Source organism: Centrocercus urophasianus, unplaced genomic scaffold (genome assembly GCF_019232065.1).
Source record: "Centrocercus urophasianus isolate 14NV4802_14NV808 unplaced genomic scaffold, USGS_Curo_1.0 seq_35, whole genome shotgun sequence".
NCBI lineage: Eukaryota > Metazoa > Chordata > Aves > Galliformes > Phasianidae > Centrocercus > Centrocercus urophasianus.
Genome location: NW_024884922.1, coordinates 611,545 through 625,196, shown reverse-complemented (window position 1 = coordinate 625,196; position 13,652 = coordinate 611,545). Strand labels below are relative to the sequence as shown.

The window sequence follows — 13,652 nt, the reverse complement described above, 5'->3', positions numbered from 1 at the left end:
TACACAAAACACAAAATGCCAAAGACTTTCTTCATCTCCGTAACTAAAAGGATAATGCAACAGCAAGGAATAAAGTTGAAAGGTTAACTGCACTCAATACAGAAAAATAAAAAACAAGGCAAGATAGAACAACATAGGCTCCCTCAAGATATAATTCAGGATAATTCACTTAGCAAACTCTTAAGGACTATTACCAGAAGTCTAGTGCAACAGTACCTTCATAAAACAGTCATTAATTAATTTCTTGCGGAAAGAAAAGAATATTATCTATCTAGATCAGTATTCTTAGTTGACAGATGTGCATTACTCATGCCTTTCAGTGGCCAGTTCTCAACCAGCTGCAGCTTCCAAGAATTATGTTAGTGCTAAGTGCAAATAATTTCTGAACCAAAGCCAACTTCAGTGAACAGTGAATAACTAGGTATGTATTCAAGACCCTTCCCTTATATTTGCTGCAGACTATTCAGAATCTCTGAGTTAAGCTAGTGACATTCACATCTACAAAAAAGCCTGTGGTCAATGTAAAATTAGTTTTTTTGCTGAGATACCTGTGAGAATAGTCGCTTAATAGCACTTTTGTGCATGGAATGTGAGAACACAGAGGAACGTGTTAATCAACCTTATAGCAGATTTACACTCTAATTTACAGAAGCATCAGAAGCAGTGTGTCCCAAAGCTTGAAGTTAATGAGGATAAAGACAGAGTGAAAAGGAACATAAGTGGGAACACCGTGCCCATTTTAATGAGTCAATTACAGTACCAGGTGCCTGCAATGTACAATTCATTTCTGAGAAATGGGTTAAGCTATTCAAATTCAAGCAAAAAAGAAGACAGATTTAACCAGGTGTCTTGCTGCAGGACCGTGCAGAAAATTTGCTAGTGTTCTTGTTTGTCTCAGCCAGTCAAGGAAGGAAGACTGAAATTTTGCTTGTGCTGAATGTCAGCTACCATTTAAAGATCCTAATTTCATACAGCTGTTATCACCCGTCATTACATAGGCATTGTTTAAAATTCTAACTCAGATCTATTGATTTCCAACTTTATATATTTTCTCACACATCTATGTATTTTTTGTACAGAAAAGTTCATAGAAGCCAAAGAAGTCACACTGAGAAAAATACAGATCCATCTTTCAGGGTTCCTTACCGGAACATCATTCAATTTCTGGAATGGTGACAGTAGTCTGTTTCTTGGAAGAGATCTTTTCATAAGGAGTGGCAGCAGAAATGACAGCTGTAGATAACAGCTTGTGTGTCTCTAATACAAGTGCTGCTTACTGAAGGAAAATGTCTTCTCTGAGAAAGTGGTCAGGCACTGGAATGGGCTGCCCAGGGAGGTGGTGGAGTCACCATCCCTGGAGGTGTTCAAGAAACATTTCAATGTTGTACTGAGGGACGTGGTTTAGTGGGAAATATTGGTGTTAGGTGGACAGCTGGATTAGATGATCTTTGAGGTCTTTTCCAACCTTAATTATTCTATGATTCTAAGATGCTTAGAATCATAATTCAATTAACTCCTCAGTGTTCTGCATGAGGTTGCCAATTTTACAACCTATATCAACAAGCATACATGCGTACAACAGATAAAACAACAGTCTTTATGTATATATATATGTATACAGTCTTTATGTATATATAATAATAGTCTTTATGTACACAACTTATCTTACAAATCTGTACATCAGGCCCTAGGAGACAGAATAAATATTGAGGTTACCTCCAACAGTAGGTCTACAGAATCCACCTGGACCTCCCGCAGCCCAACTATTTGAACAACATGCTTGCTATCTTCTCTTGCAAAAAGCCTGAAAACAAAACATCACAGAAATGAGATTTCTCAAATAGCAGCAATAAAAACACATTTTACTGCTATGACACTATGTGAAAAAGCCATAGATGCTAGTGATTAGGGGAAGGGGACCTTCTCTCCCCGTCTGACGCACAGATCAGTCATGCTCTGTTCAAGTTTCCAGTATTTTTCCACAGGAATTAAAAGCAGATCCCATAGCAGTAGAGTCAGAGTCCAGTGCAGCTTTGCTATGAATTACACAGAAATGTCGCAGTATAGAGAAAGAATACCAGCATGATGCTCATGGGAGGAAGGTTAATCTCCCCCCTCAATGTTATGTAAGATCTTACTTAATCTGACTCTATGGCTCTGAAAGCTGCTTTATAATCCTTTGTAAAACTCTTGAGAAGTTGAACAGATTCACCTCCAGAGGCAGAAAATCTTTCTCTTGTGCCCTTGTCCGAACAAGACTGGGGCTGAGGTCTTACTACTGAGAGTGATGGCAGCATCACCTTCAGAGGTGCAGTTTAGTTCAGATGCCAAGCTACTGGGTAAATGAGTTCTGGGAGGAGGCAAGCAGACTTTGCCGTTTCAGAGCATATACTGGACATCAACAGGATCTCCAGAGACTGCAGCGGTAAGAGCAGCAGCCCCACTGGCACAACAGTAGGGAATGAGTGAGTTTATGTTTGAGCAGAGACAGATAGCAATTCCACAACAGTTGGCATGAGAACTTCTGGTCACAAGAAGGCTCTTCCTCTTACCTCTGAATGTTCAGCTACCTACAGATTACTGTAGCATAAGCAAAACAGCATGAAATTGTATGTCACTCACAGGCCCTTATTCTTATGAATTTATTCCTGTCAAAAGAGTTCAGCCGGGGGTCCTGTCAATGTCAGTCACATTTAGTTTCAAGTTCTGCCTTCCTCCCCAGCTATGTCCTAGAAACAACTCTTAAGAAATATGTAGCATTTATTATAAAAGGTAGTTTTTTAAAGTTAATTGCATGGAATAGTAACAGATTGATTTATAAACGCTTCCAGGTTTATAGCAATCTCTCTTTTATTTCCGTACCTCTTCCTTCCGTTTAGCAGGTCATAAAGCTGTCCACAGTAGATCTCATAAAAACTGATCATAACAAGGTGATCCTTCCTTGATGGTGATGCTTCCAGGTGTCTGAAGATGTCCTTGGCAGCCAAGGCATAGAGTCCTGGGTTCCGCTGAGTACCTATCATTGTGAACGTCTTGCCAGCACCCGTCTGCCCATATGCAAAGCAGGTTGCATTGCCTCTGTAAAGATAACTTATGTTTTTAGTGCCACGTCTTACTTATTATTAAAAGAAATTCTGGAGTGTCAGAATCTACATATACAGCTAACTTTTGGCAGTGAAGCCTGGTTTTCTTCCCCATCTGAGGAACTGCAGAACACTTCACAGTTATTCCCAGTCATGTCTTAAGGAAAGCTGATGTGCCAAGGTTGCTGTGTCTCTTTTTTCGAGATTCTCAAAATACATTCAATGAAGCTAAGAATTCAGTATCGTTCCTCAGCTGGCTAGGTACCATGATAGCACTGTAGAATTATCAGTGGGAAGATTTCCTTATGAATCTCAGAAAAAAGACTGTGACATGAGGTGCAAAACAGCCACAAGACAGGATTTGTGTTAACAGATACTGCACCTAATGAAGATGAGCAGTTCAGCAATGCAATTTACCAAGTGAGGTTAGTTTGCCTCAGGTTGCAGTTCTAATGCAGGTAAGTCAATCTAATGTCTTGTTGTTGCTGAGGGGAGGGTGCTGATCTTCCCTTCCTCTGCTCCCAGCTGTGTGACCTGTCTCACTGACCTATTCTCCTGTGTGCTGGCTCCAATGTCTGACTTTACTGCAACGAAACACCAGAAAGCTCTTCATTTTTTCTGCAGGCTAATTTTCTGCTGTTTCAGTGGAGTAAAGTACCTCACAGAAAATCACAAAATAGGTGAAAGTGGCTTCACGTAATCTATGGGCATGTGTCCAGTAGAACACGATGGAAGAGGACCACCAACTTTCAGTGGCAGAGAGAATTTTATACACTCACTCCAGCCAGTGTAACCAAAATCTTAGTTTATTTCAGATTGCTGCATCTTTGTTGTCGTATCACCTTAATGCATGTGAAACACCAAGCAGGTCTCAGGATACGGCTCTGCAGTGCTTCAAGTCCATCTAAATTGGGATTACTGCATGCCTATTTCCTCATCCCTGCACTTGTACAAGCACTGAACTCACAAGTATGAAATGAACAAACAGAGAGCTGAATCAGCCAAAAAGCAAACAAACAAAAAAATCTACATAACAACTGACTTACTTCTCTCCCATGCTTTGAAAGAAAGTTTTTCAGCACATTCAAAACCTCCTGGATGCACAGAAGTGGGGAAAAATGTAGGACTGTAAAGGGCTCAGTGAATAATTTTTCCCAAGATTAGTTTGCTGAATTAGCTTACTAGAGAGTCAGATGAGGCACCCCTTTTCCTGGTGTCACTAGATTAGCTGTATTGTGCATTGTGTTTTTAGTGATTGATTGCCATCACACAGCAAGATATAAACCCTATTTTCCCTTTTTTACTTCTCTTTCTCAAGAATGCGACACTGTTTCTACTGACGATAGTTAGAGATTTCCAGAGCCAGAATGCTCCATTTTGTTATGTAATCCTTTCCTTCAAAGATTCAAAAATGTAATTATATTCAAGTTTGTTACTTTGCAAGAAAAGAAGATCACCCATGAATTTCCCAATCAGGGAGTATGTAATTGCCTAAAAAAAATCTCAATAAAAACAAAATAAATTACAAGGTAATTAATAATTTCTATTCTATTATCCATAAAATCAAAATAAATTGCAAAGTTATTAATATATTTCTATTGCCCTGTAAAACGTACTGATACATACAAAAATATCCCACAGCAGTCTTATGAAAGAGTCACAGAGAAGCACAGAATTGTAGGGCATAGAAGGACCTCTAGAGATCCTTCAACCTTACTCTCTGCTAAAGCAGGTTCCCTACAAAGGTCACAGAGGAAAGCACACAGGTGAGTTTTGAATATCTCCAGGGAAGGAGACTTCCACAACCTCTCTGGGCAGCCTGTTTCAGTGCACAAAAACCAGCCCAGCCCATCCATGTTATCCTGCCCATCAGATATTTGTAAGCATTGATGAATTCCCCCCTCAGTCTTCCCCAGGCTGAACAGCCCCAGGTCTCTCAGCCATACCTCGGATGGGAGATGCTCCAGTACCACAGCCATCTCTGTGGCCCTCCACAGGACTCTCTGCAGTAGTTGCCTGTCTTTCTTGAAATGGGGAGCCCAGAACTCCAGAATTCCCACAGTGCTCCAGATGTGGCCTCACCAGAGCAGAGTAGAAGAGGATCAACTCCCTCGACCTGCTGGCCATGCTCTTTTTAATGCATCCCAGAATACCACTGGCCTTCTTGGCCACGTGGGTACACTGCTGGCTCATGGTCCACCTGTTGGCCTACAGGACACTCAGTTCCCTGCCACAGCTCATTTTCAGCAGGCCAGCCGCTAACCCCAATTAATGCATGCAAAGAGGCTGTATTACTCCTCATCAGATTGAGAAAGATGAGGCCCTACACAGTTTGCAGCATACCATATGGTCACAATTACAAAGACATTCTAAAAGGGGAAGGGTATGTAGGAAAGGTTAGATGAATGCAATTTTAAAAATATGCAAACAGTAGAAGGAAAATGAAAGCGGTATATGAAACTTGAAAACATAAAGGTGGAAAAACAACAAATGAAAGCACAGATGCCCTACCCGCTAAAAATATGCTGAATCAGAGGATGAGCTGTCTTCATATACACATCTTGATTGGTACATGACTCCCCAAAGACTTCATCAAAGTAAAAAACATGCTGAAAAATAAATATGATCTTTACATGAAAATGAACATGTTTCATTCCCCTTCACCCACATGCAAAGGCAAATTTAAATAACAAAAGTTTTCCCGGTGACTTCATGTGGCTTTATATCATGTGGCTTTGCCACATGCAAAGTGAGGTAGGACATTTAACATGGAGCATGACACATGTAGAACATCACAACTAATTAAAAGACTAGGGGTAGGAAAGGAAAAACAGAACATGCAGTAGTCTTCTGTCAGAAGAAAGAAAAGCAAATGAAAAACCAAAATTAAAAATTAAAGGAAACCCTGATTGATTCCTGAAATGAATAAAATCTACTGGTACACAGCAAAACGAGAACATTAAAAAGAACTCAAAAATCGGTCCCCAGAAGCTATTCCAAAGTAAATCTGGAGCATATTATCTTAGAGGAAGGCAAGAAAAGCCCAACTTCCCATGCTCCAGGTCTGACCCAAAGAAGAGTCTTTAGAAAGACTGCAACTGTGCTCACTGTGGGATTCTCTGAGGCTAAGAATGATGTTTGCAAGGACAGCCACAAAGACTGCACTGTCAAGAAAGACTCCATGAACTTGAGTTTGACACTGCAGTCTAATGATACACTGCAATGTAAATTAAGGTAGTAGGTATTTTGGTCTCACAATCTTTTCCATGATGCACAAACCAGCCAGACTAGCAGATGAGCAGATTAAACCAGGAAGTTTCTGCAGCAGCACTCAGTTCACAGTAAGCTCTGTGATGGGGCTTTAGTTTGGCTTCCCTTACTGCAGAGCTGGAGTATGCCCCACTTCTGCATACTCTGGTCTGCACTCCTTGGTTTCCTATCCACAAGGTGATAGCAATATAATTAGAATTGAAGCTAATGAATCAAATACAATGAGAGAGAGGATGTCCAAAAGGTGGACAGCCAGAGATGAAGGTAGGGTGAGAAGCCAGATTTGGAAGATTTGGAAGCAGGGAAGTTCTCCTGTGTCCTATAGAACAGAATAGCCTTTGCAATAGCATATTTTAGTTTAGACTATACTTATCTATGGCAAAATTTCACACGTTAGTACTGACAGAACAAAATTAATCTGTGGTTATTTCAGCGCTGAGTAGTAAGCACTGAATAAATGTCAAATACAGCCAGTCAGATTGAGGGAGTGGGATGGAATCGCTGCATGTATTGTGCCACAAAAGTTGGTACATGGATCTGAGAGAGCTGAAAACTGATTTTTGCTCTGGACAGTTGTTCACAGGACCCAAGTTGTAAAATAACACCCAGTGGAGTGAGTATGGCTTACTGCTCTCTAGAAATCAGCTCTGTTCCTGGTGCTGTCAGTCAAAAGTGAGAATCTGAACCACGACAGCACAAGGTACTTGGGATTTAGAAACAAAGACCAAAGGAGAAATAAATTTTTAAAAGTATTTGAGAACAAAGGGACTGAGGGGATGAGGGTATGTGTGATTCATTGAATCAGAACTGCAGTGCTGAAATAGCAAAAAGGGAACTCATTCAAGTACCCCGGAGCAGACTCAGCAGCAGGCAATTCTCTTGCAGCAACAGCTTGCAGCAGTGTTTTATTTTGCCACATGCAAAGAAAGCTGCAAGAGACATACTTTTAAAGGCTTAAAATTCTGGGCTCAGATTTTCTGCCACAGGCTGGCATAAATCAGAAGCAATTCAAATATAGCAACACTGAACAGACAGAAAAGCCTACCGTCTATTCCAATGCAAGAAATGCAGACAGCCCTTTTCTGTTTCCCTACTGAAATTCCAAGTCCAGTCTACTTTAACCCATCATGCAAATAAGTGGCCCATAAATGCAAAGTGCAAGCAGAGCAAGTTACCTGTAAAATATATTGGGTGAGATCAACTGCCTCCTTCTTCTCATGAAGAAGTAAGGTCTCTTTATCTTTCACTGTGATGATATTAACCTCTCCACGTCTCTCCTCTCTTTGGCCCAGAGGACGTTTTCGGACACACACTCGGATTTTTTCACTCTCTGTCCACGGAGTCTCTTTATCAGAAGTACTGGATCTACAACAATATTGTAGGTTTGGATTTTGAAATCAGACAACTACAAAACCTAAAACATGCAAAAATTTAAGTTGTTCTGTGTATCAGATAGAAGCTTATGTCTTTAAATGTTTATCAGGAAGGTCTCTCATTGTTTTGCGGTGGCATTCCTGCTGGTTTTTTTTTTTTGTTTTTTTTTTGCATTTCTGTTTAAAAACTGTTGTGCTTACACAGCTGCGTTCCTGAGCTTGTTGCTGGACTGGCATATTTTCAATTGCCCACAAACCTTGATTCAAGTTGGCATAACATACAAGTTAACTTAATGAAATTTAATTTTGCTGAAATTATTTGCAGTCATGCACAATCATTTAATTACAGATAAAGTATGATCAGATCTTGGAAGAAAACAGCACAGTATTTAGTTGCTTTTCCTCATAATTACTTTTGCTCCTTTTGTTTTAGCTGTCAAACAGGTTACAAGCATATGACATGAATTAGGAAACGAGACAGTATCATCAAGCTCTTACTAAGCTAAAGACAGTTTGAAACATCAATCTCTTCATTATTTCCCTTTTGGTCTTACATCGTTTTCTTTTTTTTTTTTAATCATAAAAAATATGCAGTTTCAAACCATGGGCAAAGTTATGCTCTTGTGTTTTGACAAGTCCATTTTAGGTCCCTTTGAGACACCTTAGGACCATGAAATCATTCAGTGTTTCACTGATTCATCTGCTGCTGAAATCATTTTGCAGTGCAGCATATGGAATATGCCTGAATTCAACCAAAATGTAGTCAACCTGACTTACACTTTTTCAAGGCATCTTCAGACAAGTGAGTAATGATTTTCAGCCTGGACCTGAACATCTGCTTACTAGAAAAATACCATTTCAACTGAAGGTCAAGTTGCTCAAAACATTTTTGCCATGCTACCCAAATGCCTTTCCAAAGTCTCTTAATGTAACTCAAAACTAATATATATTAGCCGCCTATTAAAATAAAACAAAAAACACAGCAAGAGTGCAAGTTACTCAATATCTCATTGCAGCTACAAGCTTGTAATATCATCATTCCTGTTGCCTTGCACAATTTCCAAGAAGCATGTAACTCATAAATGTAAATCTTAAGATATGGTCTTCAAAGACTATTCACGAACAATCCTTATTGTGACTGGAATCCCATTAATTGTAGTACAGCTCTCCTATGCAGACCAGGATCAAGCCTTGTATTTAGATGGAAAGTTCTCTCCCCTGAAAAGAAAGGCCATGACCACTTGAAATAAAATGCTTCAAAATTAAGTGTGAGTTTATGGATATCCCTGGGCAACATACGTTGTCCACCAAATGATCAGAGGCTCTGAAGTTTGATCAACCAAATGATCAGAGGCTGAATTTGGTGACCTAAAGAAAGAGCCTTTCTTCTTCCTAAGGGCTCGAAAGGGAAAGGACTGATAGATTTGGAGAATGGTAACCATGAGAGTTCGAAGGGTCTGTTTTTAAGAGTATAAGCATAGACTCCTTCTATGAGGCATTATTTAATTGAGTGCATTTTGTATGGGAACAGAACACAATTTTATATGCTGGACCTCAAGTTCAGATTTTCTATTAACCTTTCTTAAATAGAAATTGCATTTTACAACTTTAAAAAAATCATTACAAGAAAAAGAATCTCAAAAAGATCATTAGAAACCTGATTAAACAATAGTTCAAAAGAACAACTGTGTCCTCTTTGCTACAGTCAAGATCAAGCCTGCCACTAGGCAATGGAAAATTCAGTTAAGCATATTGTAAGAGCTCTTTATCTTTCTGGCATTCAAAATCATTCTGACATTTTTTTTACAGATGAGACTAGATTAGCCTTCACAGTGGTTAAATCATAAGGTGACACGGGAATTGATTCAGTGAAGGAGCTGGGCACTTGTAAAGCAGGAGTCAGATACCGAAGAACCAGCAGACTGGCCCCAGACCTGGAATGCAGAATATGCACTCTGATCAAGGCAGGAGAAAGAAACTCAGGCATGTCAAGGAAGATACAGAAAGCCCACAAGATGAGCTTCAACTACTCGTCAGAGAAGAATGTGCTTAAGAAAAAAAGAAAAAGAGAAGAAAGACAACTGAGATCATAGCTGTTTCATGGGATTGAAAATCTTGGACTTCTTTAGCTGAACCATCAGAACTTACATTTTTATCTTGTCTTCCCAGCACTCTGAATCCTGCCCTCTCTGCTGCTCTGTGCTCAGCTTCCAGAGAAGACAGAGAAAACACTGAGATGGCTGATACATTTAGGAGGTTAGCACACACCTCTGGAAGGTGGAATGGAAGGAATTCCTTCCTTCCAGTTAAGAGGAAGGAACTTTTCTTACTACCTTACTGCTTATCCTCTGTGGAAACAGCACCTATCTATTCCAGCTGTGTGCCCATTCCAGAGAAGCTGTAACCAACACCCTGTCTACGTATCTTATCCGTTGCCTTAGCTTTTGCAGACCAAGCTTCAGCCTCACACAGCTACCTCTCACCTTCCTAATATATGCAAATCTTTACAGGTGTAAAGAACTCCATGCTCCCACTCCCACCTTCTTTTTATTGCACTTCCACAAGCCAGACCCATAACTCCAAGCTCTTGCACACTGCATCACTCAGCATGAGTTCGTCAGCACATGTTCTGTACACACTGGATGCAATAATCATCTCTGTATCAGTGACTACTTGTTACTGGATAGACATCCTTTTTGCAGAAGCTCATGAACTACTACTTGTATGTGTCCCAAATCTGGGAACTTCTGCACAAAGTTATCGTTTCAAAGCACTGTAATAATCCTGGCAATTTCTTCATCGCTACAGAAAAAGCCTGCCACAGCTACACTGCTACAAACCATATTCTGGCAGCACATCTGTAGGGAGGTACATTCCCTGTTTGCCAAACCAGGATCTTCAAAAGGCTGCAGAAACAGCCAGTGCCTGGATCCCAGCCAGGTTGCAAGCAGAAGCCTGATGGTGCTCTGAATAGCACACATAGTATGTCTCTGGGCTTCTAAATAACCAAACCTGGGAGACATCTACCAAGTTTGAATGTTTTAAACTATTGTGATGGCTTATTCAGGCTTTTTTAGATTCCAGTTTTTGACTCGGGCAGTCAGTTTAGACTGTTCCTGAGAGTAAGCCAACAAAAGCTATTTTGCTCTTTAAATATGTTTCCAGGATAATTCACCAAGGGTTCAAGATAGCTGTAGCCTCTGTTAGCAAACACTGGGAAATGTATGAATGCTCCAGATCAACTTTCAAGGAGCAGCTGCAAGGCATGCCTCTCAGCAGCATGTCTGTATTGTGCTCCAATTATATTCATTGTTTCTTTTTAAAGTTCCAATTCAGAAACTTATTTATAAACAATTATAGCTATCACAGCATGCATCATTTATACTGGGAAAAACTGGACAAACTTACTAAGAGGAAACATATTGTTTTGGAAAAACAGAGTTTTGCAAAATATTTCCTGTGGGGGAAAAAAAAAGAAGACTTGTCAAAACACCAAGAGAAAAAAAACTTAAAACTTACATCCTGAAGGATAATGAAGATTATTCTTAGACAGGCTTGGTGAGTAGCAGCTGGTGAATTCAACTGATTCCTTCTAACAGACTCGGAGACTCTTAAGTGCTTATTAATATCCCTCTTTTCTATTATTTTATATTTCTCTGTACAAATTCTATAGCGTTAGTATTGCTTGTTTGGAAGTCAGGAAGACAAACTCTGCTCCCTAGTGAGGAATTAATTAATTGCTTGAAATAATTTAAAACAAAGATAACTGATCATTACCTGACATAGGAATGAGGTAGTCCATAATTATACCCTGAAATATGAGTTACTCTCTGTATGATGGGAGTTTCAGAATCCCCCAGGAGAGGAACAATATCATCAGAAACTGCTGCACAGTTCAGTTCCGTTTTTGTATTTACATCTCTTACAGTTAATCTGGCCAGGTCTGAATCATGTGGTTGAATGTGTCCGAGCATGTCCACGAGACTGTCCTTCTCTTCCTTGGCAATGAAATCAGATGAACCATACGACTCTGATTGTGACTCTTTAACTGTGCCGTTGTTCTCCTCGAGGAGGGACTCAAAACGCAGCTGTCTGCGGGGACCTGGTCTGGTCACCTGCGGTTGAATGAAAAGGCCACTTGGTTGAAAATCCTGCTTGCTTAAGTCTCTTACAGCTTCCTCTTCTTGCATAATTTTGATTATTCTAATGAGCTGAAAGAGTCGTTTGCGATCATTCATGTCGTGGACCCCCAGTTTGGTATAATCTTTCATGGAAATCTTGGCAAGCTCATCAATCTTCTGCAGACCATAGGCAGCAAAATGAGGATAATATTTTTCAAGCTCTGCCTCACAAAGGCATTCATAAAGGCAAGATGACATCTTCAAGATCAAGCCTACAAGAAATCAAACAAGACTAATACTCCAGACAAATGAAACATCTTGGCAAAGACATTAATGAAGAAACAAAACATTTCTGCATATAACATTACCTCGTTAGGCTAAAAGATCGTTCTGCTCCTACTCACAATATTTTGGTCTGCCAAACACTATGGAATATAGCAGTACTAAAAGTAAATATGAAACAAATATTTTACTTCTGAAAATGTATTTTAAAATTATACCAATATACAATAATGGGTAGGAAATGCACAATGCAGTGTTACTGCTGCAAAGTTCCTACACGCCTGATGCCTACTCGGTGAATGCCAGAGCTACTGAAACCCTGCCCTCAAGCTACAGAATGTAAAATGCCTAATTTTAGATGCTCAATTTAATATCAGCGCATGTGGTGTAATGTAGTTCAGCTATCACTGGGTAAGTAACCAAAGGAGAAAAAACTGCATTTGTCCTCACCTCAAGTTGATAAATGAAGACTTACTGGTTAACTACTGTGAAGTTACAGTTTTGTTATGTAACTTTATTTTGAAAGTCATGAATCTTGTGAGCATTTCTGAGCATTCTGCACAAAATAGGCAAAATATTATGTGAAATCTGAAACACAGAATTTCTCTAAATCTATAACTGTTCTGGAATGCCATAGCTGCATTCTTGGAAAACCCAAAAAAGCAACAGGCATCACTGAAAGGTATGCCAAAAAACCCTCAGCTCTCTAGCAATACATTGTGCAGCTGTCTGTATCCAGACAGATATTTGCAAATATTTTTATTTATTGCATAAAAAGGGAAAAGAATAGCACTTCCACTATCTGTTGCTTGCTGCTTTCTTACTCTTTTGTTGAGTCTAAGATCTTAGCGCATGCAAGTCTTTCTGACATTTGGAAGTTACAGTAATATTCAACAAAACCAAGCTGTCTTAGATTAAGTCTTTTTCTCTGCAACTGAGAAGCAACAAGCTTCAAGACAAAACAATCATGTGGAGGTGGACTTATTTAATACACATGCTATGTGACTCTGAATCTTGAAGTGAAGCCAGAGTCACTGTCCAGATTATTAGATTCTGGCAGGGGAAAATTAAAACTGACAGAGAGGACAGCAAGCCTAAAGATCGTAGATTCTAACTATGACACATACAAAGGTTTTTACAGACACTCACAATTGTCCACATTCTCTACTAGATAAAATTACCACAGAAGTTTCAGACTTTGTTTCAAGAGGAGTCATACCTTTGAAAAGCTCCTATCTCACATAAGTTAGTTCCAAATACAAGAGCTGCAACAGCACTACCATGGGGAAACCTCTTCTCTTTCCTGAAATGCGCAGCTATAACACAAAAGTCAGACAACAGCCTGTTAAAGATGAAAACAACCCAGCAGCTTTGTCTATTCTCATTTTTGTATTCTAGATTTTACTTAAAACTTTGTATGTCCTTAGGTTTAGGTTAAATATAAACAGAGCAGCCAAAAACTAATGTAAGAAATAGATCTGTGTTAACCTCTATTTAAATGACAGTTTTGAAGGGGAAAAAAG

General features: G+C 39.5%; 1 protein-coding gene across 2 annotated transcripts in view; it reads right to left on the bottom strand.

Moving 5' to 3' along the window:
• KIF24 (kinesin family member 24) overlaps positions 1-13,652 on the bottom strand; it is a 32,202-nt gene that overhangs the window by 15,759 nt on the left and 2,791 nt on the right. The window contains exons 2-7 of one of the 2 annotated variants that reach the window (XM_042831250.1): positions 13,349-13,445; positions 11,504-12,119; positions 7,529-7,718; positions 5,595-5,692; positions 2,863-3,078; positions 1,717-1,804 (exon numbers count right to left, since the gene is read on the bottom strand). In XM_042831250.1, coding sequence (XP_042687184.1) covers positions 1,717-1,804; positions 2,863-3,078; positions 5,595-5,692; positions 7,529-7,718; positions 11,504-12,105 — 1,194 coding nt within the window. In that variant the 5' untranslated portion in view covers positions 12,106-12,119; positions 13,349-13,445. Of the gene's footprint in view, positions 1-1,716; positions 1,805-2,862; positions 3,079-5,594; positions 5,693-7,528; positions 7,719-11,503; positions 12,120-13,348; positions 13,573-13,652 lie in introns of those variants that run through there. The other variant, XM_042831251.1, reaches the window with a different exon arrangement.